Source organism: Falco biarmicus, chromosome 4 (genome assembly GCF_023638135.1).
Source record: "Falco biarmicus isolate bFalBia1 chromosome 4, bFalBia1.pri, whole genome shotgun sequence".
NCBI lineage: Eukaryota > Metazoa > Chordata > Aves > Falconiformes > Falconidae > Falco > Falco biarmicus.
Window position 1 is genome coordinate 75,640,171 of NC_079291.1, and position 23,438 is coordinate 75,663,608.

The 23,438-nt window shown below is 58.7% G+C and overlaps 1 protein-coding gene across 1 annotated transcript in view; it reads right to left on the bottom strand.

The window, feature by feature from the left end:
* The window catches only part of ABCA3 (ATP binding cassette subfamily A member 3), a 31,110-nt gene extending 8,627 nt beyond the window's left edge, over positions 1 to 22,483 (bottom strand). Inside the window, exons 1-21 of the mRNA XM_056336269.1 lie at positions 22,420 to 22,483; positions 17,880 to 17,978; positions 14,085 to 14,349; positions 13,397 to 13,524; positions 13,104 to 13,269; positions 11,445 to 11,704; positions 10,654 to 10,770; positions 9,960 to 10,080; positions 9,252 to 9,425; positions 8,419 to 8,600; positions 7,088 to 7,234; positions 6,608 to 6,737; positions 5,701 to 5,855; positions 4,703 to 4,858; positions 4,157 to 4,367; positions 3,710 to 3,860; positions 3,098 to 3,196; positions 2,715 to 2,907; positions 1,551 to 1,854; positions 953 to 1,226; positions 153 to 357 (exon numbers count right to left, since the gene is read on the bottom strand). Of these exons, the coding sequence (XP_056192244.1) occupies positions 153 to 357; positions 953 to 1,226; positions 1,551 to 1,854; positions 2,715 to 2,907; positions 3,098 to 3,196; positions 3,710 to 3,860; positions 4,157 to 4,367; positions 4,703 to 4,858; positions 5,701 to 5,855; positions 6,608 to 6,737; positions 7,088 to 7,234; positions 8,419 to 8,600; positions 9,252 to 9,425; positions 9,960 to 10,080; positions 10,654 to 10,770; positions 11,445 to 11,704; positions 13,104 to 13,269; positions 13,397 to 13,524; positions 14,085 to 14,349; positions 17,880 to 17,936 (3,495 nt within the window). The 5' untranslated portion in view covers positions 17,937 to 17,978; positions 22,420 to 22,483. The remainder of the gene's footprint in view (positions 1 to 152; positions 358 to 952; positions 1,227 to 1,550; positions 1,855 to 2,714; positions 2,908 to 3,097; positions 3,197 to 3,709; positions 3,861 to 4,156; positions 4,368 to 4,702; positions 4,859 to 5,700; positions 5,856 to 6,607; positions 6,738 to 7,087; positions 7,235 to 8,418; positions 8,601 to 9,251; positions 9,426 to 9,959; positions 10,081 to 10,653; positions 10,771 to 11,444; positions 11,705 to 13,103; positions 13,270 to 13,396; positions 13,525 to 14,084; positions 14,350 to 17,879; positions 17,979 to 22,419) is intronic.
* Positions 22,484 to 23,438: the final 955 nt, after the last annotated feature.

Consider the following 23,438-nt stretch of genomic DNA (forward strand, 5'->3'; position numbering starts at 1 on the left):
GGGACAGCTTTCTTGCCCATCCTTTCGACTAACTGAGACAATGCCAGTAGCCTTATCCTCTACCCTGCACCCACACGCATCCCAGCTCTCCCAGAGGAGCAGCACCCAGAGCTCCCACCCAAGGGGAAGACAGGGCATCAGAGCTGACTCACCAGCATTAGAGCACAAGGGATGAGAAAGTTGATGATGTCCCAGAGGAGGGCGGAGAGCCAGAAGTTGATCACGTAGACGCCGCTGACAAACTGGACGTGCTTGGCTTTGATGGCCCGCTCGCTGACCAGCAGCAGCGCGAAAGTGCTGGCGAGCGAGGCCATGCCATACAGCAGGTTGATGGCAATGGCAAACCCGGTCTGGCCCCTGCGGGGAGAGCAGTGGGGCAGGTTAGGACAGGGACAGCTCCTCAAGGCAATGCCAAGGCTACGGGGGGACAGCACACCCACACCGTGCTTCTCAGGGAGGCTACACTCACCCAGCAAGCCAGCATGCAGAAGAAACACCCCACAATAAAAGTGCACCTCAGTAAGAAGAGCGTCACCCACGCACGGCCCACCTTGCACACCACAAACCTCTACCCTGCCTCGGTGAGGTCCCATGCATGTCCCCTCTGGTACAGGTGAGGTTTGGAGACCCTGACTGCAGGACTTTGTGAAGTGTACAGCCACGCAGCCCCCTCTGCTCTGAGCATCCAGAGAAAACCAACCCCAGCCAGCATACGGAGGGCAACACCCAGCCACTGGGATAAGTGCATGGGGTGATGCGGCTGCCAGGCTCAGGCAGGTAAGTCACCTCCAGAGCTTTGCTCTCCTGCCCTCCTGAGCACAGCCACAGCAACGTTTGGGTCTGAGAAGCTCCAGCCTGGCTCCTCCACTGATGCCAGCACAACCAGGCCCATCTGCACCCACGGAAGCCACGAGCCCCAGCAGGAAAGCAGGCGCTGTGCCATCAAACATACTCCATGAGCTGGTCTTTGGCCTTCTCAGTGATGTTGCGGGGCTGAGGGTAGTTGGTGACTGTGATGGAGGCGTTGGGGCCCGCCAGTACCCTGAAGACGGCATTGTCGGCCAGCATCAGGGCCGTGGCGGGGGAGTGGTACGCCTGGTTGTTGAAGAGCGCGGTGACCACAGTGCGGTTCCCAGCCCCTTCAAAGGAGGCAGCTGTGATGTAGTGCTCGTTGAAGGCTCCCCCTTCCTCGGAGGCTCTCGAGATCAGGTACTCGTCCAGGCCACCTGCCAGACACCACAGCCATTATGAGCAGGCTCGATCACATGAGCGCTAACGGGGGCCAACGGCACACCGAGCAGCCCCAGCCCCAGTGAGCCACCCTTGCCCCAGTGACGGCCACAAACGCAGGGGTTTGGAGAACACAGCTCTGCTCCGGTGAGGAGGCGTCCTGCCCACAGTGGGACTCTCCCACACAGGAGAGGATACAAGGGGATACGTCAGATATGCCCACCCGGGACCTGAGCCACCCACACCAAGGGCCCCCGCAAGAGAAGCCCGTGGCTCCTGCCAGGCATCGCCTGCTCCATGGGCGCCCTGCAAACCCTCACCCAGCACCTCCAGCGGCGACTGGCGCTGGGCATCCAGCAGCTCCGCGTACTGCTCCGCCAACCTCTGCGACAGACCCGAGGCAGCCGAGACACTGAAGGGCACGATGGTCTGGCCGTAGGGCTCCAGTGTCAGCCTCAGCAGGGAGGAGTCCCTGGGGCCTGGGAAGGTCTTGGCCACGATGAGGGCAAAGGCGGTGAAGATCAGAGGCACGAGGAACTGCGCTGCCACCATCTTCCAGTTGCGCCAGCTGTACATGGCTCGCTTCATGAACATGGCGTAGAACTGCTGGCAGCACAGGTAGAACTGGGAGAGGGGGAGCCCAGTCAGCGCCAGCCCTGCCAGCTGCAGGCAGCCCCGCTGGCCACATCGCCCCACGCAGCTGATGGGGGGAACAGCCCCAAACCCACCTCCCCGTCCCGCAGGTAGCCTGCAAGCCCGCGGCAGAGCCTGCTCTCCAGCCCAGACTGTAAAGCGATTAGCAGGGAAGCGACTTGCACTCCAGCACAGCAGGTCAGCCCGTCAGACTCCATGGCTTCCCCATGGGATTCAGCCTCTTTGGGATCTCAGGTGTTAAAAGCAGCTTCAGCCATGACCTTTCCCTTCCTCCACCTCTCAGCATTTGAGGTTCACAAATAGGATTACTGCAACACGGCTGCCTGCCAAAGCGACCGGGCTGAGGCGCCTGGGAGCTCCCAGCCCAGCCCCTTCTTTGCTTTTTAAACCTAGAAACATCTTTCTCCCCTTCTGCCTTTGAGATGTGCCCTTGAGAAATGCAAGGAAATTTATCACAGGTGCATAGGCAGCAGGCCATGAAGGGCTGCCAGCGATCTGAAACACAAGCCTATCAGGGGAAGGAAGATGTTTTTTCTCATCTCCCTGCTGAAAATCCCAAGTGATGTAGCAACAGCAGGCAAAAACCACTTTAGATCACCTGGGACACCTTCAACAGCATCTCTGTACACCTCAGGACTAACATGAAGAAGACAGCAGTGACCAACCCCAACAACCCTAAAAATAATTTGCCCTGAAGATTCCCATTTGATCTTCCAAACCAGACGCAACAAGACCAGCCGTGGGGGAGGCTCCACTTGGTAACCCTGCTCCGAAAATCCCCTTCACATGCCCTCTCCTTTCTCCTGTGGTACCAACACCCCCACACTCACCCCCGTGTTGAGCTTGATGCTGGAGCAGTCCTCCGTGATGAGTGCCCCACTGTCGTCCGTCATGTCCGTCATGCCGCTCAGGCTGCTGGAGTCATCCATGGCCCAGTCGTTGGAGCGTCTCTCATGCTGGTACTGGAGGGCAGGCAGCTGGATGGCCTGGATATCCATGCTGGAATCCACAAGTTTCCCAACCCTGTGCCAGAAGGGAAAGCGGGTGATGAAATGCAGACTCAGACAGGACCAAGCTGTTCTGAGCTGGGGAAGCCAAACCAATGAGGCAAACCCCAACTGGTGCCCTGGAGAGCTGTGTAGGAGGACATCGCCACTGCCAAAGCACACGAGGAACGGTTGTCACCTGATGGCACCCCACCGCTCCTGCCCACCTCAGGAAGACTTCCTCCATGGTGGTGACCGAGGCGCCGTAGCTGGCGATGCCCAGCTCCTCCCGCTTCTGCTCCAGCTCTGTGAACAAGGCCTCAAACCTGAACAGAGAAGCGGTGTTAGATGCTCATGAGGGGGGCACTCGGAGGCTGAGACCCTCTGGGCATCAGTCCTGCGCGGTTGGAGCTCTGCTGCCAGCTCCGCTGCTGCCTGCAGCACCAAGCACCCCACTCGCCCCAGGAGCAGCTTTTGGGCTCCACCTGCTGCTCCTCCTTGCCGCAGGCAGCCTCAGCTATCCATATATTAGATTTCGGAGCCAGCCCAGCCTGCCTCATGCCTTCCACCCTCCACACCGCAGCCATCACCAGCTATCAGCAACCCGCGCTGTCCCATGCAGCTGCTGCACGGGTGGTGACACGGGGGGCATGAAAGCGATGTGCCAGCACACGCAGGGGAGGGCGGAGGTGAAAGGAGGAGCCAAACTCAATTTTCCAAGACCAGTGCTGACGCAGAAAGCAGCTCCGCTTTCCAGCGAGCCCCTGACGACAGTGTGTGCCCCAGCGTGTGCCGAAGGGACCCACCCGGGGAGGGCAGGCAGGGGACAATACCATTACCTGTGCGTGCTCTCCTTGGGCAGGATGAAGGACAGCTCTGCCCCAGCGTTGCTCTCCATGGTGGCATTGGGCACATACTGACAGATGAGGCGGGAGATCTCCCCCAGGTTACAGTAGGGCTCCTTCACCATCACCATGTGATATCCAGCCCCTGGGCAGAGGGACGAGAGAAGGGAGAGGAGGGTAAATCAGCCCAGCCTGGCCCTGCGGTGCTGGAGCAGAGAGGAATGCTAAGGCACTACAAAGCACTGACGGCTTTGCCTGGGCTATGGATGCGATGCAGGAGCAAGTGTGGGGATGGGCTTCAGAAGAGGCAGTACAGCACGATGGGGAGCAAGCAGCCATCAGACAGGGAGCAATGGGTCCCCTTCCTGGCCCTATATCTCGCTCCTGCCCCTCCCTGGCAAGGAGGAGACATCAAGCACGGCCTGCCTGCTCTTCCCTTACCATATTTACGCTTGAGGAAGAGTGAGGAGCCGCAGCACTGCAGCTCGCCCTTGGCCATGATAGCTATGCGGTCCCCCAGCAGGTCAGCCTCATCCATGAAGTGGGTGGTCAGCAGGATGGTGCGGTTGCTCCTCTGCTGCTGCAGGAGGTCCCATGTGGCCCTGCGAGAGGCTGGGTCCATCCCTGACGTTGGCTCATCCAGCATCACCACCTGCACACAGGAGACGGGTGCTGGTCAAACAGGGCTGGGAGAGACACAGCAGCGCAGGAGAGGGCAATCCCAGGGCCTAGAAGGAGCCCTGACCTTGCAGCATGCACGTGATGTTCCTGCTTGGGGGAGCAGCTGCCAGGCAGCAGAGCTGCACTGCAGCCTCCGGGCACTGTCCTCAGAGTTATCCCCCTTTGTGGGGGTGCTCCCGCCCCTTCCTTGCTCTCCCTGCATCTCCCACTGGCTCACCATGTGAGGAACAACCTCAAAGCTTCTAGAAAGACCTGCGCTGGCCCCAGGGAGAAAGGTTTGAGGTGAGCCCCACCGACGATGCTTGCCTTGGAGTCCCCAATGAGGGCGATGCCAATGGAGAGCTTGCGCTTCATGCCACCAGACAGCGCCTTGGTCAGAGCGTGGCGCTTGTCCTCCAGGTTGAGGATCCTCAGGATGTGGTTGATCTCCTCAGGGCACTTGGAGGATGGGTACCCCTTCAGCTGCCAGACAGGGGGAAGGGGAGGTTAAGCCTGCCTGCGGGGGCAAGTGAATCTGGCAAAGACCCTCGCCACCACATCAGCCACCGGCTGCTGAACCCCACCACACTCCCTCCTCCACAGCCAGGCAGGGAAGCAGGGCAGCACAGAGATGGAGTCCTGCCCAAGTGCTGAAGGAGCCGGCACAGCTGGCATGGTGGTTTCTGTGGAGCCACGCTGCCTGTGACCCTCCACTCCTCTGGCAGCCAAGCAGGGAGCTCCTGCCTGCAGACGAGGTGGAATAAGGAGGCAACGGCTGTTCTGCTTATCACAGAGCGGTTTGGGTTGGAAGGGACTGTTAAAGGCCATCTCATCCAGCCCCCCTGCGGGAGCAGGGACACCTTCCACTGGATCAGGCTGCCCAGAGCCCCATCCAGCCTGACCCTGGATGTGTCCAGGGACGGGGCATCCACCACCTCCCTGGGCAGCCTGTGCCAGTGTCTCACCACCCTCTGCCTAAAAAGTTTCTTCCTTATATCTAGTGTGAATCGACCCTCTTTTAGTTTAAAACTGTTGTCCCTTGTCCTATCACTACAGGCCCTGCTAACACATCTGTCCCCTTCTTTCCTATAAGCCCCTTTAGGTACTGAAAGGCCGCTGTAAGGTCTCTCTTCTCCAGGCTGAACAGCCCCAGCTCTCCCAGCCTGTCTCCATAGGTGCTCTACCCCCCGGTCATCTTCATGGCCTCCCCTGGTCCCACCTGATGGATCTCACCATGCTTCCCCAGCCTCGCGAAGCTGCAGGGTGCCTGCCCAGGGCTGGCTCCCAGGGGCACAGCAGCATTTCCCCCCAGGCACCGCACTCACCCCGGCGTAGAAGCAGAGGTGCTCTTCCACCGTCATGTTGTCGAAGAGGACGTCGTGCTGGGGACACAGGCCCAGGCTGCGGCGGATCAGGACCATGTCCTGGGAGATCTCGTAGCCGTTGATGTACGCCTGCCCGCCCGTCGGAGAGTGCAGACCTGGGAGGAGCGAGGCGCAGCAGCCTTGGCGCAGGGCTGAGGACAACCCTGGGCAGCAAAGAGCCGGCAGAACGGCGGGGGTCCTGCCAAGCATCCCCCCCCAGGCAGGTTTTTGCCAACAGTCAGAGCAAGCGGCTCTTGCTCAGGCTGGGGCACGGCAGCTTTCTGCTCCTGCCCGCAGGGTGGGCTGCATGGCACCCACCGGCGGGAGGTGGACCCTGCAGTGCTGCCAGCGCAGGCAGGCAAGGGGTGAAGCGGGCAGAGCTCCAGGGGAGACAAGGTGAGCCCCCTCGGCTGGCAGCAGCAGCACAGAGTGACAGAGAACAGGGAAGAATGAACCATCAAAGGTCACCATGTCCGCCATGCCCGAACAGGCTGCCTGGGGCAGCTCAGCACCCCAAGAAGGATGAAGACCAACTCTTGGCCTGGTGGCCTCTCTGCCTTACTACGACAAAGCCTACAGAGACCCAGCCTGCAGCAAGTCCCTTCTCTGCTCAGGGCTCTCCAACACAAAGACTGGCTGTCACCTTCCCCGCCGGCTGATCCCACTCTCGTGGAGAGCTGAGCAGGGACCCGCACCCTCCCTCCTCTCCCCAGCACTGCCTCTCACTACCCTGGCATCCCTGGCTAACAGCTCAGTGACTGAAGGTGCTCCGGGGAAGAGCAGAAGTGGGGTTCAGCTCCTCTTTGCAAGTCAAGCCATCAGCCCTTCCTGGCCACGTGCCAGCCCCGCAGCAGGATGCAGCTCCTACCTGTGAGCATGGACAGAGTGGTGGTCTTCCCAGCGCCATTGTGTCCCAACAGGACGGTGATCTGCCCTTCGTACATGTTCACCGTTAAGTCCTTGACTGCCTCTTTCATCTTGTTTCCCACTCTGAAGACCTGCAAAGACACGTTAACAAGCTGATGCTGCACCCGAAGCAAGCGCACTCAGACCTGCCCCAGCTGGCAGCCCCAGCCCATGATGCTCGTGTGGTGTTGGCATTAGAAAACAGGTCTAATTCGGGCTAAATTCAGATGTCAACAGGTAAAATAGAGATGTCACTGCTCCTGTAAGCACTTAACACTTCAGCCCACAAGAAAATGCAGCCAGCTTTGGGGAAGAGCCTTAGTGCTAAGCAACACTGCCCGAGGCAAAAAGGGCAGCAAAATGATAAGGGAGTTGCCTGCAGGCAGCAGTTTTTACAAAAACAACATTAAGATAAATTTGTGTTGTGCTGGGCAGTTGGTACCTTGGAAAGGTGCTTTATTTTGATTCCTGACACGAGGTCGGCAGGTTCTTCCTCAATGTACTGGCTCTTCAGAGCTTTCTCAGGGTCCTCCTCCTCCTCCTTCTCTTTTCCCACCACAGTCCTGGGGCGCCCGCACCAGTACGAGGGCTGATGGAAGAAGGCAGAGAGAGAAACTCAGGCACAGACACAGACCATCTCTTCTACCCAGCCTTGGCCGTTCTCCTCCTCCCACAGATCTCCAAGACTGCTCTCCTTGGCCTGGGAACTGTCAACCAGCACATCTTCAGCAAGCAAGTCAGAGGATGAAACTCCTGCCCCTACCCTGCTGCCTTCCCCTAGCTCTCCCTTACAGCAGGATTGCCCGTGATTACACAGGCAGCTTTTCCTCATCTTCATTCCCATGGAAAAGGTCAGTACTTCATTGAGAAGCAAAATTGCTCAGGCAGAAGCCCCCTGCCCAGAAGAGCCCGTGCAATGGATGATCACCCCCTCCAAAAGCCCTGACATATAATAAATGCAAAAAGCCTGGGGTCCAGCTGCTGCAGTTACAGGTTTTTTTGACCTGGCTCTCCAGGAATGAAAATAAGTGTTTGAGACCTGAAATCCCCATGGAAATAACAATTCAGCGACTCCTGAGTGCAAAATCAGCATCTCACTGCGGCTGTTGGCAGACAGCTGTATCTCCGCTACCCTGGTCTAGCTGCAAGAGGGAGTGGGATGCTGGAGTGAAACCATGCTGGGATAAGGAATTTAGAGGGGAGGAAGAAAAACCTCCCAATCAAATAACAAGGGATACAGCCACAGGATCAGAATTGGTTGTATCGCTGTGGCTTAATGAATTCTCAGCGGCCAGCTGAGCTGCAGTAATCGGCACAGCCACCGCTGCTGAGGAGGATGCCAAGCATTCGCCTTGGCAGAGCGAGGGCAGCTCAGCTGACAGTCACTAGCACGTGGGGACTGGCAGCGGGACGCGGATCGTCTGGGTCCGCCTGGACAGCAGCGCTCTGGGAGGTTCAAATGACTGGATCTGGTTGCTCACACTTGGGGCTTCTCTCCGATGCCTTCACTCGGGCACGGAGACATTTAACAACACCCTGCATGCCAAGAAGCATCAGGACACAAGATTTAAACCCAAGATGACCTTCACGTTCAGTAAAAAAATACAGCTGCATCACCCTTTACTGAGGACATGCTGCAGACCCCTTGATTTTGGAGGCCAGGTGGTGCCACCCTGGCACGTTAGTCTGGCCCACTGCACGGCACAGAGGTGGGGACCATCCCCACACGATGCCCATCAAGCCCACTCGAAGGGGTGCATAAGCGGTGCTCACCGTCAAGAAGAAGTACCACGGCTGAGGCACGCCGTACTCCCCGGGGAAGACGGCCTCCACATACCAGGCCACCACGCCGTAGAGCACCGAGTCCAACAGCAGCATCCCCAGCACCTGGGCTAAGGTAAAGTTGTCGTCCACGCTGACGGGCTTCATGAGGTCCCTCCACTGAATGCCAGTCCCTGCAACGCACACGGGGCACTGCCTACCTCTGCACCTCCAGAAGGACAGAGTGTTCTCTGGGACTGTCAGACAGCATCCCCTGTCCTAATTCACTGCTCGGGCATGAGGGGCACACACATGGCTCTACAATCCCTTCTAAAGATAGAGGGGAAAGATGCAGCAGAAAGCACACTGACATCTCGAGGCTCCGCACTCCATCACGCTTCCTCCACCACGTTCTCTGCACTGCCCAGGGAAGAAGCGATCTCCAGCCACTGCCCCTCCATCACCACAGCTGCCTTTTTACTGCCATCACTTTACAAAAGCATGGCCTCTGCTGGAACCACCAGCAAACTCTTATAAACACCAAAATTAAAGATGTGTATCGGGAAGGAGGAAACGCAGTGGATTCCCGTCCATCAGAACAGAATTCGTTCGGCAGCCAAAGTGATGATGGTGTTTTGCACAGTCCAGTCTGCCAGGGGTGTGGGTTCAGGGGGGCTGGTAAGACCTGTGGGAGCGATTGGCAATTTGCCCCCCTGCTCTCGTTAGGAGCTGGAAAGTGCTTCTCCCTGACTTCTTTCCACCCTTCACACCACATGCAAGCCAGCCCCAACCCACCACAGAATGAGTCTGGCTCCCCTCCCGGGGGACAGGAGGCACTCGCTCACCTTTTCCTTCAAACATGCCTATAAGCTGTGCCCCCATGGCCATGGCCACGTTGGAGATGAGGCAGGACGCCAGCTTCTGGCTGTGGGACATCAGGTCGTAGCGGGGCGAGATGAAGAAGTAAGGGATGTAGGAGAAAAAGTAGAGGAAGCCGCCAGCGGCAGCCGCAACATTTGCTGCCAGCACAGAGAAAAGCAAGACGGAAAGTCAGTAATCTGGTGATGCCAATGAATATATTTCTCACAAGCTTTCCATCCGGGGAGATTCAAGGCTTGCACAAAGTGTGGCTATGCAGGGGCAGGACGAGGATGTGCCCGTGCCCCGGGGCAAGGCAGGGGCAGCATTGGATCCTGACAGCTGCAGGAGCACCCTGTCCATCCCAGACCCGAGCACCCTGGGGCCACAGCTGCCAGATGAAGCCCTAACGCATGAACTTGTCTGGTTTGGGAAGCGACAGCGCACGCATCCCTTCCCACACACCGTGGGGAAAACACAGCCAAGGGAACAAAGGCTCCCGCTCCGCATGGAGCCAGTTATCCAACACAGAGCCCTGTGCAACCTCACATAACTCCGGAGCTGGCCCTGCTCTGAGCAGGGTGGACTGGTGACCTCCAGAGCTGCCTCCCAACCAAAATTAACCAGAGATTTTACAGCACAAGGCCCATAACACTCCCCCAGCCCCACAGGGAGGCAGCCAGGGAGGGACTCACCTCTTGAGAAGAAGGTGCTCACCATGAAGTTGAAGGAGATAGAGGAAATGGAGAAGATGGCAAGGAAAGTGAACACCAGTGTGGGGTCGCTGTTGGTGAGCACCGCTCCCTGTTCACTCACCTGGCGAGAGAACGTGGTTACGCCTGGGCTGCCCAAGGTGGCCATGGCAGCAGGCACACATGGGCAGCCAATACCTGATGTTCTCCGTGGGTTAAAGACAAACAGAGAGACAGGTGAGAACACCCAGTCCCTCCTAGACCACCCCAGAGGGAGGAAGTACAGGTTGCCCTTGTATGATGTGGGGTCTAAGAGGCAGGGGACACCTTGCTCAGCGTCCAGGTGGCCACCTCCTGCTTGTCATGGTGTAGGGGGAGGAGCAGCAAGGAGAGCTCGAGCCCCTCCACGGGCATGTGGGACTGTGGGTGCAGGGCAGGACTGTGGGTGCAGGGCAGGACTGTGGGTGCAGGGTGGTCCTGCTCTGCATGGAGTGCCTGGGTCTCCCCGGTGCCCGTGGGAGGTCACCCCTGCCCACCCAGCCCTGGAACAGGCCAACTCCAGCCTGCGCTACACGCACAGAGGAGTCTTGGGACACCAGGACAGTCCAGCCCGTGGCAGAGGATCCTTGTCATCCCTGTGCCTCGCCAGCACAGAGCTTCTGGCCTGCTGAACAGTGGCCTGGGGAAAGACACTCACCTTGACACAAAAGAGCACGGTGACGAAAAACACGGACACCAGGAGGAAGAGGAAGAACATAAGGAACCAGGCGCTCCAGTGCAACCAGTTGCTGAGGCCCATCATGTGCATGTACTCCTGTGGGGAGTCATGCCATCACCCCGGGCTGCACCCACACCCCGTGGGCACGCCATCCCCAGGTGCCACCAAAGCGTCCCACACGGCTGTCAGCATGGCACGGTGTCCCCCACCTCCCCGGGCAGGGGCTGTCACTGACGCAGGAGAACATCAGCCCAGAGAGCACAGCTGCACCCAAAATCACCACAGCTGGTGGCGGTGGGGCCAGGGAAGCCCGGCAGCCGTGGGGCAGGGGGCAGCATGGCCCCATGCACAGGGGACCCCAGCCCGGCATGCTCAGCCCTGCTGCCGCAAGCCCATCAGCCGAGCTCCAGCCACCCCGCGACACAGCTCAGCCACGCGGGTTTGTACATTCAACAAACACCTCGCTTCCCACATGCTCAACTCAACTCTCCGGAACCCCTGAACCCAGACGTGTTGCCCTCTGCCCAAGCCACCTCCCAGCCCAAGAGAAACACCAGCCCTTCGGTCCAGCAGCCTTGGCCGCCCAGCAAGGAGCGTCCCCGGCAGCAGGATTAGCGCCATTCCTCCCGGGGCTCGCTAATCTGCTGCCATCCCCACCTCCTGCCTGGCTCCACACCCCGGGGGGATTTTGTTCCTCATTTAAAGGCAGCACCCGTTGGGAAAAGCCACAGCGGGAGAGGAGTGCCCCAGTGCCCCACCGCTCACGTTACCTTCAGCTTCTTCTCCTTCTCGTGCACAACGGCGCGGACAATGTTGAGCGAGGTGTAGGTGAAGCTGAGCATGAGCAGGAGGGGCAGCTGGTTCTGGATGGCGAGGAGGAACAGGTCGTTGACATACGCCGGGTAGGGGAAGCGCTGCACCACCACCGTGATGTTCTCCAGCAGGCTGGCGGAGCTGGCGCTGGCGTGGTACTGCATGATGGCTCTGTCCACCGCATGCTGCACGGCCAGGAACCCTTCGCGGATATAGCCTGCACGGCAAAAACGACACCAGGGAATAGAGACGGGTCCAGGTTTTGCAGGGAGGCGTCGGCAGGAGAGAAACAGCCTTTATGGGAGGGATTGCTTGGGAAGAACAGGGAACAAAAAAAGAAAGCTTGTAGGAAAAGCAAAAAAACCCATCACCATCGACACACTCTTGCAGACACAGAGGGGCTCAGGAAGGATTTAAATCAGAGCAATTTAAATCTCATAATCATCATTTAAAAGCAGCTGGCAGGAAAACTCAATTTAAAATGCAGTCGCCTTTCCGCAGGCACAGGTTTATTTTTGTAACGGGGGAGATTCTTCATCATCATTAATGACCACCAAAGTCGCTGAGTTTGTATTTGGTCCTTTTTTTTTTTGTAAGCCAAGAAAATACGGGCTACTACGCCCGTTTTGGTGAGGAAAATATAACCCAATTCTCACAAGTTTGGCTTAAATTTTTGTGCATGAGAAAACAGTGAAAGATTCTAAATTTTCAACTAGTTTATTTTTATGTGGGATTTCTGCCACATGTCACTCGAATGGAAACTCAAATTCTGCTTGCAAAGCCCCGAATGAGCATTTTGAAAGTTAGTTGCTCAAAATGACCTAGACAGAGAAGGAAAAAGTAAGAAAATGAGATCATGAACAATGTTTTATATTAACTAATTTACTAAGCAAATACTGTAGCAAAGGAATTGATCGGAGCTCCTGGTCACCCTGTCCTGCAGAGCGTTTGACCCAGCAGCTACCGCCCTCCTGGGCTCAGGCTTATTTACACTGTGTGAGCAAAACCCATTTGCCGGCTTTCTCAGCCTCTCAATCTTTTCCTTGACATCGCTATTGAACGATGGAAGAAGAAACCCAACCGAGGAAAATATCCCCTTTGCAGCCAAGAGGAACCTCCCCAAAAATCAAGTCCTAACCCAGCGCCAGCTCTGGCAACATCCCTGCTGCCTCCTGCTCCGTCAGTGGTTTGGCTTTCCTTAAAAAACTACTCTCAAACCACAGAATTGCTCTATTTATTTCTAAACTATTTAAGCAGCATGATAAATACTGAGCAGTTTGGACCTTGAAATAAATTTTCCATTGAAAAGGAAAAAAAAGATTCACGTAAGTAAAATTTATTCTTATCCAACTCCGCTCAGCAGAGGTACCCTGAGGCCAACAGTGCCCAAGAAGTCACAGGATAAAATAAATATTAAAAATAATAAAGACAATAAATGTTAAAAGTAAATTAATTAATTTAAAAATTAAGTTAAATTAATCATAAAAATGTAAACTCTTTATTTAAAAGCTTAGATCCTCAGTGAACCTCTGTAACGAGCTGAGCTGCTGGACAGACAATGACGCCCATCTCTGCGGCCGTGCCACAGCCCGCGGCAGAGGAGAGGGAGCCCTCACCCGGCGTCCCCCCATCGGCAAACTTGGCCTCCCGGGGCCCGGGCAGCTGGAAGAGCGGGAAGAGGTAGCTGGTGTGCCAGTCCCGGTCCAGGTTGGGGTTCAGACCCGTCTGCTCGCTCCGCGGCGCGTTCCTCGGGCTGTACTTGAAGCGCAGTTCATAGTCGACCTGGAAGGAGCACAGAAAGGGAGTCACAGGTGGGACAGAAAAGAGCCAGTATGGTCCCCCTGTGTCCTCCTCACCACCCCTTGGCTTTGCTTCCCCCGCATCCCCATAGCCCCTTGGCTCCGCTCACCTGGAGGGGCAGTGGGGACGTGCTCTGCTGGAAGCGGTGCTTGAACACGACGGCGGCCAGCACGCTGCCCGAGCGGTTGTCCAACTTGACATACTCCTCAAAGTCCCTCTCCGAGGCAAAGCCCTGAGCTGCAGAGGGGGAAAAGACAGAGATGCAGGCGTGCAGCATGGCAGCTCAACATGGGCTGATGGTCACCCATCACCAAAACCATCATTTTGGTCCAGGACACGAGGGATGTGCTCCAGACAGAGCTGGGAAACACCGCTGCTGTCAGACAGGGGGGTTTTACACAGGACACAGCTGTACCCATCACAAGGCATGCAGATTCCTCCTCCTTGACAGGAGTCAGCTCTCCTTTCAGAGAAAACTCTAGTGATATCTTCAGTTTGGAACATGAAGCACTACAATTTTCTGTGCAAAAAGATTTCCAAAAATACCGTTTCTCGGGGAAGTGACAGCCACTTTCTTGAACTATTTTAGGGAAACATTATTCTAGATGGAAACTGCAACAAAACGCAACCAAAAATCAAAACAAAATCCTGTAGTTTTAGTGAGATAAAAATAAAGTTATTGCCTTGGATGTCTTAAAAAAAATGACACATCCCAGGAACAGAGCATCAGGATTTATCAGAGTAAAAATCTGTACCAATTTCTGGGGTGGAAGTTGCAGCCCCTGGCCCCTGCTCACCTCTGATGCTGATGGGTAAAGCTCTTTCCACCGCCTCGGCAATGCTCCTGACGGCGCTGCTGTTGGAGGGGATGTATGCCAGCTCCCAGGGGTTACTGGGGTGCCGGCTGTAGAAGAAGCCCGGTAGGTCATCCACGGACTCGGGGGGGTAGATGGTGGCGTTGGGATGGCTGATGGAGTGCACCCGGTGCCGCAGAGCTATCAGGATGGCGGCGAAAAGTAGCGGCAGGCAGATTTCGATGACGGTCACCAAGATTTGCCGTTTCTGCAGGAAAGAAAAAGATATAAAAAGTAAGATGCAAATACCAAAGGGAGACCAAACACAGTAATGAGGTCCAGGGCATGCAAACACCATGTAGCAGAAGCATTCTTGCATTTCACAAGGTTTCACAACTTGGGTTTTTCTGGAGCCTGGGAACGACCCTGCACCAGCTCCTGCATCCTTCAGGACCTTCCAGCCAAGGCATTCCCTACCCTAAGCACCGCCCTATCTCAAACCACCCTCCTTTGGAGCCTTCCCCACCATGCTGCCGGGTCTGAACGAGCTGAGCTGGTCCTCTGCCCTTCCCCAGTGGAACAGGGCTCTGCCCAGGCACAGGCAGCGCTCAGCGCCTGCCTAAACCGCTCCTGCAGGCAGCCACAGCGACGTGCGGGGACCAGCCGCTGCCGGCAGAATGATAACGGCTTTTGCCAAAGCAGAGCAACCTTGCCCAATGCTTGCAGGGCTGGGAGCTAAAAATACTGTCACTAAACAGAAGGCTGAGACGAGCAAGCCAGAGGGAGGTAAAGCAGGGCGCAGCAAAGCTGTTGCAGCCAGCAAAGCTTTTTCCGCTGGAGCTCAGCAGCTGCAGGCGGCAGGACACAGGCTCCACGTCCCAGCCCAGGACGGGACCTGGCAGAGCCCGTGGCTTCCCCCAGGGTTACAGCTCCTGCAAGCTTCCAGCTAGCTACCAACACCCACCACCAGCCCAGGCTGATTAGCATCCAACCCAGGTTAATTAGCATTTAAAACTCTGCTTGTCCCAGGGGAACTGGGGTCATCCCTGACTGGAGGGGCAGGGGGAGCAGCAGTCCCAGCCAGCATCACATGTACCCCCACATCCCTGCAGCGTGACCCCCCCAATCTGTTTTACTGTAGGCGCTGTGACACGCTGTTGACCGGTGGATTTATGCTTGTAAAACCACTGTAAACATCACACTTGCTTCCACGGAGGGAGCAGCAAGCACTGGGCTGTTCCCACTGGGAGCTGCACCACGCAGCTGGGGCAGGGATGGGAGCGGGATGCGGGACCTGGGCTCAGCCAGGCACACCGTGTCTCACCGCAGGCAGGAGGGCACGGCCGACCCGTGTGCCCGCTGCAGCAGCAGCAGCCACCAGGCAGGACCAGGTGAGGGGGGGGGAGATCTGGACCCAGCTGCATTATTTCCCTCTGCAAACCCAGCCGCCTCCAGCCCAGCCCAGCCCAGCCAGCCTCCGTAAAACTCCACTGCAGTGACAGCTCATGAGATGGCCCTGGCAGCAGCTCTGGGCACAGAACTCACAGCTGTTGGCTCTGAGCACATGCCCAGAGCAGAAGCAGCAGCATTAACCTCTTCCGAGGGCTCTGGCTGAGACAGGCTTTACAAGACATAGGGAGTTTTATACCCTCCCCTCTGCCTGGCTGGAAAGAGCAGCACCACCAGGTAAGAGCAGCACCAAGAGCTTTGTTCTCACAACTTTGCTGTCTCAGCAATCAGTTTCTATCCAGCGGCACAGCCCCCCCAGCACCTCTGCACACTCAGTGGTAAATCACCTCCTGCTTCACAGCGACGGGCTGGGGGGCCCTAAGGAATGAGCCTGCGAGTGCCAGGTGCCCGTACGGGGCGAGCAGGCTGCAGGCACAGCGTGGCTATTGGGGTTCCCCACCTGCCTGCACCCCAGCCGCCACAAAAGCTCCTTCAGCTCCACAAACATCAAGCACTGAGCAGTGCTGACCATGTAGTTACACCTCCCACCCCTCTGAACGGTGGAAAAAGCTTTTATTTTTTAAACGGGGGCCAAAAAAAAGAAAGCAGCAAGTGGGCGCACCAAGGTGGGCGCAGCCTGCAGTGGGGCAAGAAGGGAGCCCTGGGCACGGAGCACCCCAGACCTCCCAGGAAGGGGACAGTCTGCCGGCAGCAGCTGGGGTGCATTGGCTCTTGGACAGTTTCTCAGAAGGCACCATGCAGGTGTACAGCCACGCAGCCGCTCCCCCCATCGCTGCCTGGCTCTTGGCACCCACCGCCAAAGCCTAAAACCCCTCCTCAGGCTTCACCTGGGAGGGACCACAGCCAGGGCTGAGCCAGCGCTGCGGAGCACAGAGGCAGCAACCCCGAGCCGGCAGGGAAAAAGGAGCCTTTCCGAAGGCTGCGCTCGTAAAAGTGAACGTTGCAGATGTCTGATGGTTTTATAATGCAGCTCTGGCGGACCAGCTGCCTCCCGCTGATTTACTATCGTATTAAACCTCTCTTAGTCTCCTGGGCTGTCTCCAGAACGGTTGCCTGGCTCCCTGAACTTACAGGCTAATACACATTTACCAGCGCAAGGCTTTTGCTGCCGCAGAAGTCATTTAAGCTGCTGTATTCCCGAGGTGACAGGGACGCTCATCCATAATCACCACCTCCGCCTGGCCAGGGCTGCCCCAGCTTTGAGCAAGCCATGTGTCCCAGCATCCATCTTCGCACTGGGGTGATGATGGCTCGGGAGCTCTGCATCTTCATCAGGAGCACAATTTTTGATGGAGACTTAAGAGCCAGGGAGCAAACACAAACACTTCAGGCTGTATTCCGGTGCAGTAGATCTGAGTCAGCCTGTGGCCTTGGAAAACACAACGAGGGGTGCCCCCACCCTGGAGCACACCCAGAAAACACTGCTATGCCCCTGCAGACGGGTTGGGGGACTGTCCTGCACGTGTCTGGGGTGTACAAGGGGAACGCACAGGACTTGCCATCATGCACACCCACAGAACACGCTGCTGGCTGCAAACCAGACCTGCTGCCGGTCCCTTTGGTCGCTCCCTGCCCTGCTGGAAGGCCAGGCACAGGCAGCCCAGCCCTCCCTTCCCTCTTCCTTTTGTTTATTTTTAAAGCAACATCGTGCTGAGCTGCAGAAGGGTAACTGAGAGCGTAAAGCCAGGCTGCAGCCATCTCCGCTCCCTCCTCTTCCGCTGCGCTCTGCCAGGGCTGCTCTGGGTCCTGCATCCACATGCTGCTTAAAGGCGCTGCAGCCTCGTCCAGCACAAGGACAAGGAGGCCCCAAAATCCCTCATCCACAGCCAGCTGCCGCACAGAGAGCTGTGCTGAGAACAGCCACCAGGACGATGCTGGCTTAATATTTTTAAGACCCCCAGTGCCTGCTTTGGAGGGCTGTAGAAAGTAATGGAGGGAAAAAACCCTGGGCCCCGGTGGGTTTAGAGGCGCCATGCAGCCATCAGCACCTCCGGAGGAGGCTGGGTAACAGGACAGCTCAAGAAGTAGAGGGCTGCATGGGTTATCCTGCCCCACCAGAAAGGGGAGCTGAACTCACGGCCAGAGCACAGGAGGGGGTGAGCACAGTGTGTGCTCGAGGCGACAGGGACAACTGAGCATGCAGCCCTGCCCGTCACTCCCTGGCACAAAAGCAGGATGACATCACATGCACAAGCAAATCAGTTTCCTCCAAGGGATGATGCCCTGGGCCCACGGTGAAGGTTTGCTGGAGAACCAAGACCCCAGGCAAGCTCTGGGGTACCCACATTCAGAGGTGAGAGGCAGCCCCCCAGCGCGGTGCCAGCCTACCTGCAGGATGTAGTTCTTCCAGAGCAGCAGCCCAAACTGCCTGAGAACAACCATCATCCCATCAGAGGGGGACCACCGCCGCCACCGCTCCGCAGGACCCTGCAAGAGAGGGGAGAGCCGTGAACACCGGGTGCCCACAGACCCAGGCACGGAGGGCAGCATCCCCCATCCCACTCGCTGGCAGCCCGAAGGCAGCTCTCTGCTTCCAGCCTGATGTTGCAACAGCTGGCTCAACCCCAAACAGCGAAAAATAAATGTCGTGTTTCCTCTCCAAGGCTCATTACTGACCCACAAGAGCCAGAGCTCGCGGTTTCTGGCGTGACCTGTTCCCGGTCGTTGGCGTGACCCGAGCTGCAAGAGAGGCAGGCTGCTGTGCAGAAACCCAGCCCGCGAGCATCAGGAGTGCTTTGCCCGCAGCAGGCAGGGAACAGCTTTCCTTAAGCAGTGGGAGCACAGGGTTACAGAACCGCAAACACTGGCCTGAGGAAGGCCACCAGCCCCCTTTGCAGCCCATTATTTGGGACTGATGAAAATTTTAAGTTGTGGCTCTGTCTCCCACAACACGAAGGGTTGGGTTTACAACGTTACCAGTGCTTTCTCCGCAGAAACTCTCCTTGGAGAGGCAAGGATGAGAAAAGGGCAGGAAAGCGCAAGGGAAGGTCGGCATACGAGGACGATACACCTGCCTCCTCCCCCTCTTGGGAAGCATCTGCTATCCCTCCAAGTTGTTTTTGTCTCCATTTGCAGTGGCGTTCCCTGATGAAGCACTGCTGTCCCACCAGCAGATGGGCTGTGATTTCACACTGGCAGAGTCACCCAGCAGCGTGGCACAGAGAAGGGACCGCCCTGGCACAAGCAGAGCAACCTGCCCACGCTGCCAGACACAGGGCAGCCCCCAGCCGAGCAGCCCCTCGGGCTCCCAGCACAGCAAACCCCCTCCTCCTGCAGCGACGGGGCCAGCCTGGGCACAGCAGCACCCACCAGCCCTGCCGCACCCCCAGAGCGGGCAGCGCCGGGTTCATCTCCGAGAGCTGGTGCTCCAGAGCCTGGCAGCACCAAAAGCCACTGCAGAGACGAGGACAGACATGTTACCTACTAGCAATGCCCTGGGAGATACTCAACAGCGCGTTTTCCAGCCCTGGTCAGGATAGTATCAGCTCCCTGGATCTGGCCAGCACCCACCAACCCCAGCAGCGAGTTTAGGGTGCTGGTGCCAGCAGGAGAGGGGAGACTGGCAGCCCAGCCTGCCCGACCTTCGCTCCCAGACCAGTGACTGGTAAACGCACATTGTGAGCAAAGCACCGACAGCTGGGAGCAACCGAGCTGCAGCGAGAGCAAGCTAAAATCCACGTAGGTCTGCAGACAAAGCAACAAGCATCCATCTACCTGCCTGCCCTGTGCCACCAGCTCCTCGAGCCCTCCAGAAGCATTCTGGCTTGGCACACACCTTCCCATCCCCAACCCAACACCCAGGTGCTTTCTCAGAGCAAAAAAAGAACACCTTCTTCTTGCCACTCCACGCCCAGAAGTCAGATTCCCTTAATGGGAAAGGACATCTGCACTCAAGGAACCTCCTCTGGTCAGAAAAAGAAGCAAAGAGGTCCATTCCTGCAGCCCAGAAAAGCCCATCAGATCCCTCAGGCAGCAAGCAGGGAAGGACCCAGCAAAGGGGACTTTGCAAAGGCAGCTGCTGCTAGATTGCAGCTTAAACACCTTCAAGCTCACCACAAAGTGCTGTGTCTCCAGCTGGCCTCCAGTCCACGCATGCCCTGGCAGAAATGCCACCGGCTTGCCATAGGACCCCTAGAGCAAGTCCCCCAGCCCCACGCTCTCACATACCACACGTGGCAGATAGGAGCAGGAACCTTCCTCATGCGCTCACTTGACGGGAATCCAGAGCAAACCAAGAGAATCAAACTTTTCCCTCGTTTTAAAGAGGACAAACACAACAGGTCAGGCTGGAGAAGGCTGCTGCCCTCGCAGAGATCTCACCTCCTGCTCCCACGTCTCTCCTGGCTGCTCGCCCCGCCGCACCCTCAAACACAAGCTGCCCCCCCCCAGCCACCCCCGCAGGTCTTATGGCTGTCATCGGGGTTGGCACATCACTTCAGAAAATGTCAAGCAGCTCTTGGGTAACACAAACACTACGAGAAGCTGGAAAACTTCGTTACTGTCAATACATTTTTTCCAAGTTTTCAGGTGTTCAAAGAAAACCCGCACTGGACCTTTCCCTTGCTGGAGAGCGGGAGAAGGAAGAAGCTGGGTTTCTTAAGGGCTTTAAGGGTTTCTTAACCAGATTTGAGAGCCAAAATGGCTTTCCAGGCTCTGGGCATCCACAGAAATGATATTTTTTTCAACCCAAAAGGGAAAAACTCTTTTGGAAGGTGCTGCCTGGATCAGCTCCAAGATGATGTGACCACAGGCAGGTCAGGCAGGGTCCCCAGACGCCCCCACCTGCCTCCAGGACCCCTCTGCCCGGGAAGGAGGGCTGCTCGCACCTCGCCGGAGGTCACCCTGCAAGGCGCTCACCTACTCGCTGGTGGTGGGCCCGGTCATCCCCTCCGGAGCAGCAATCCTGCCTGACCTCAGCACTATGCCTTGCAAGGTAAGACCAACTTTCCCCACAAGAGGTACAGCCAAGGATCCGGAGGAAGAGTGATATGACCACCACCAGCTTTTGGAGAACAGCCCAGTTCCTCTCCCCCTTGCTGGAAACACCGTGTGGCCAGCTGTGGTGGGAGGAAGTCTCCTAAATACGTGAGTACAGATTCACCCTGGTCATGCCCAGGGAGGTCAGTGAGGAAGGAGACCCTCCTGCCCCCCCGAAGCCAGACAAGTCCCCACCACCTGGCCAGCACCACCAGCGCCTGTGCGTCGTGCCAGATAGCGTGCCGGCCGCACCAGCTGCCAGCCTGGACCAGAGCTCTCCCATCAGTGGATTCAGATGACGATGGACCGAAGATCGGCAGGGATCAAGGCCACAGCATCCCACCTCCTGACCCACTTCCATACCACCTCACCACTGGGGTCCAGCTGTCCCCAGCCGCTGTCTCAGTGGAAAGGGCAGGGCAAGCCGAGCAAACGCCATGTGCTCCCAGGAGCTGGCAGATATTTTAGAGCACTCACTGCATTTCTGCTCTTCTGATGTCCCGTTCCCATAGAAACGAGGCCTGGAAATGGCAGACGTTGCTTTTTTTTTTTTCCCCTCCATATAATCAGCATTTCTCCACACCAACTTCAGAGGCACCATGTCATCCCTAGGAGATGAGCTGCAGACCCTGCCGGGCACCTCCATCTCTGTGGCCGTGCTGAGGACCACACGGTGCCCAGGCTGGTGGCATCATACACCTGGTGGGGGCTGCTCATGGCTTTCCACAGCGCTGCTGGCACGGGTAACACTTCCCTGCTTCCCGCAACACCCGTGCTGGAAACTAAAAGTATGAGCACACGTCGCCAGGGGAAGGACTTGTTTTGGCCAACATTTTCAGGAAGAGCAAGTGATTTCTGACGCCTGCGCGTCCAGAAAGTCCCGTCTGCTACAGTCGGGTCCTGCAAAAAGCAACCGGGGCCGGTGGTCACCAGCCCAGCCACAGGTGGTCACGCAGCTCTCGCTGCTGCTGTTTTCTTCCCCGAAATGCAAGAGTCATGCCACAGCTAGCTCATAAACCCTCCCCAGCGCCAGCGCTTGTGCAAACAGAGCAATAAAACTTTCCAGGAGGCTGCAAGGTTGGGGAGGGGGGGTGAGGGGCTGCCGCCCAGCACAGACCCGCAGCCTCGCAGCACTCAGCACCCCCCGCGTCCCCCACGGGTCGCGCTCTGTCCCATCGAAAGCCAGAAGCAGCGGCGCACGGTACGGGGGCTGCAGCCGGGGCCGGGGCCCGGCGGGACGGGGCAGGGGCCGCTCGCTCCAGGGCTGGCAGCGGCACGTCGGGGCCCCGTAGCCCCCGCGGCCTCAGGGATGCGGCAGCCCAGTCTGGAGCCGGGCCGGGGGCCGGGGGCAGCTTCTCGTGAGCCGTCGTGCAAAGCACCCCCAGCCCCGGGCCGGCAGCCGGGGCCGCCCGTGTCTCCCAGCGCTACGGGGATCCGGGCCGCGCTCGCCGGGGGGGATGCGGGGCAGCCGGGGAGCAGCGCCCGGCTCGCCGCGCCGTCCCCTTGCGCTCCCCGCACCGTCACAAGCCCCGGGGCGGCGGGGGGCGCCAGGCGCCTCCTCGGCCACCGCCGCCCCCCAGCACGGGGGCCGGGCCGAGGCCGGGCCAGGCCCGGGGAACCACCCCCGCCCGGGCCCGGCCCGGCTCCCCGCGCCCTGGCGGCGGCTGGCGGCCCCGGCGGGCGCAGAGCGGCCGAGAGGCCCCGGAGGCGCCGCAGCCCCGGGCGGGGCCGCCCTGCGGGAAGGGCCGCAGCCCCCCCCGCCGCCTGCCCGCCCCGCCGGTACACACCCGCCCCGGCACCCCCCGCCCGCCGGCATCCCCCGCGCGGGGCCGGCATCCCCTGCCGGAGCATCCCCCGCGCCGCCGGTACTGCCCCCCCTCCCCGCACTCACCCGGCCGGGCCGGGCGGCTGCGGCTGCAGCTGCGGCTCCGTCCCGCGGCCCCGCCCCGCCCCGCGCACGCGCCGCACCGGCGGGCGGGGCCAGAGCGAGCCCGGGGGGTGCGCGTGGGGGGGTGCGCGTGTCAGCGTGGTTGCGCGTGCGTGTGTCAGTGCGTGTGCGTGCCGCTGTGTGGGTGACCGTGTTAGCGGGGGTGTTTGCCCGTGTGACCCTGTGTGTGTGTCACCGTGTGTGTGAGGGCGGGGGGCAGGGTCGGGGGGGGGGGCAGGGGGGCAGGGGCGGGGTGCGGGGGGGCTGAGCGCGGGGCGGCAGGGTGCGTGGGGCAGGGTGCGTGGGAAGGCAGCGCTCGGGACCGCTCCAGCTGCCAAGTGGCACCTTCCCGATAAGGATGAAAGCGCCGGCGAGGAGCGGGCTGCCGGGGGCCGGGAATCCTGCCCGCCCTGCCCCTGCCCACCCTGCCCGCCCTGCCCCTGCCCACCCTGCTGCCCCCTGCCCCGCTGCCGGCTGCCCGCCGGGCAGGAGCAGGGCTGCCGTACCAGGCCCCGCTTCTGGATGCCGGGACCAGTGCGGGGGGGGCGGGGGAAGTTTGCTGTGGGCACGTTGCGGGAGCGGGAGGAGGAAGAGGGTGATGAGGAGAGGGGATGGGGACAAGGGCAGCTGCAGCTCAACGCAGCTCTGGTGCTTGAAGAAGGAGCATGGGGTGTGACGGGGTCCCTGGGGTATTGGGGTGCCACGGTGACAGCACACCCCCCGCCCTGTGCCGTGGCAGGCAGGGGAGCAGGGCACCCTCGGGCTGCTGCCTTTCTCCACGCGATAAAGCAAAGCAGTTTGGGGGGGGTGTCTCCATGTAGATGGATGCTGCAGCGATGGCTTTGAGCTGGTGTTCTCCTGCAATCTTTTAATCTTAGGTTTTCATAGCCACCCGCTGTGCCCCTGCTGGCCCCGGGTGGAGGAGGAAATAAACCTAGAAACCGGGGCAAGGGTGAAGCTGTCTCGGTAAGGGAGAGAGGGAA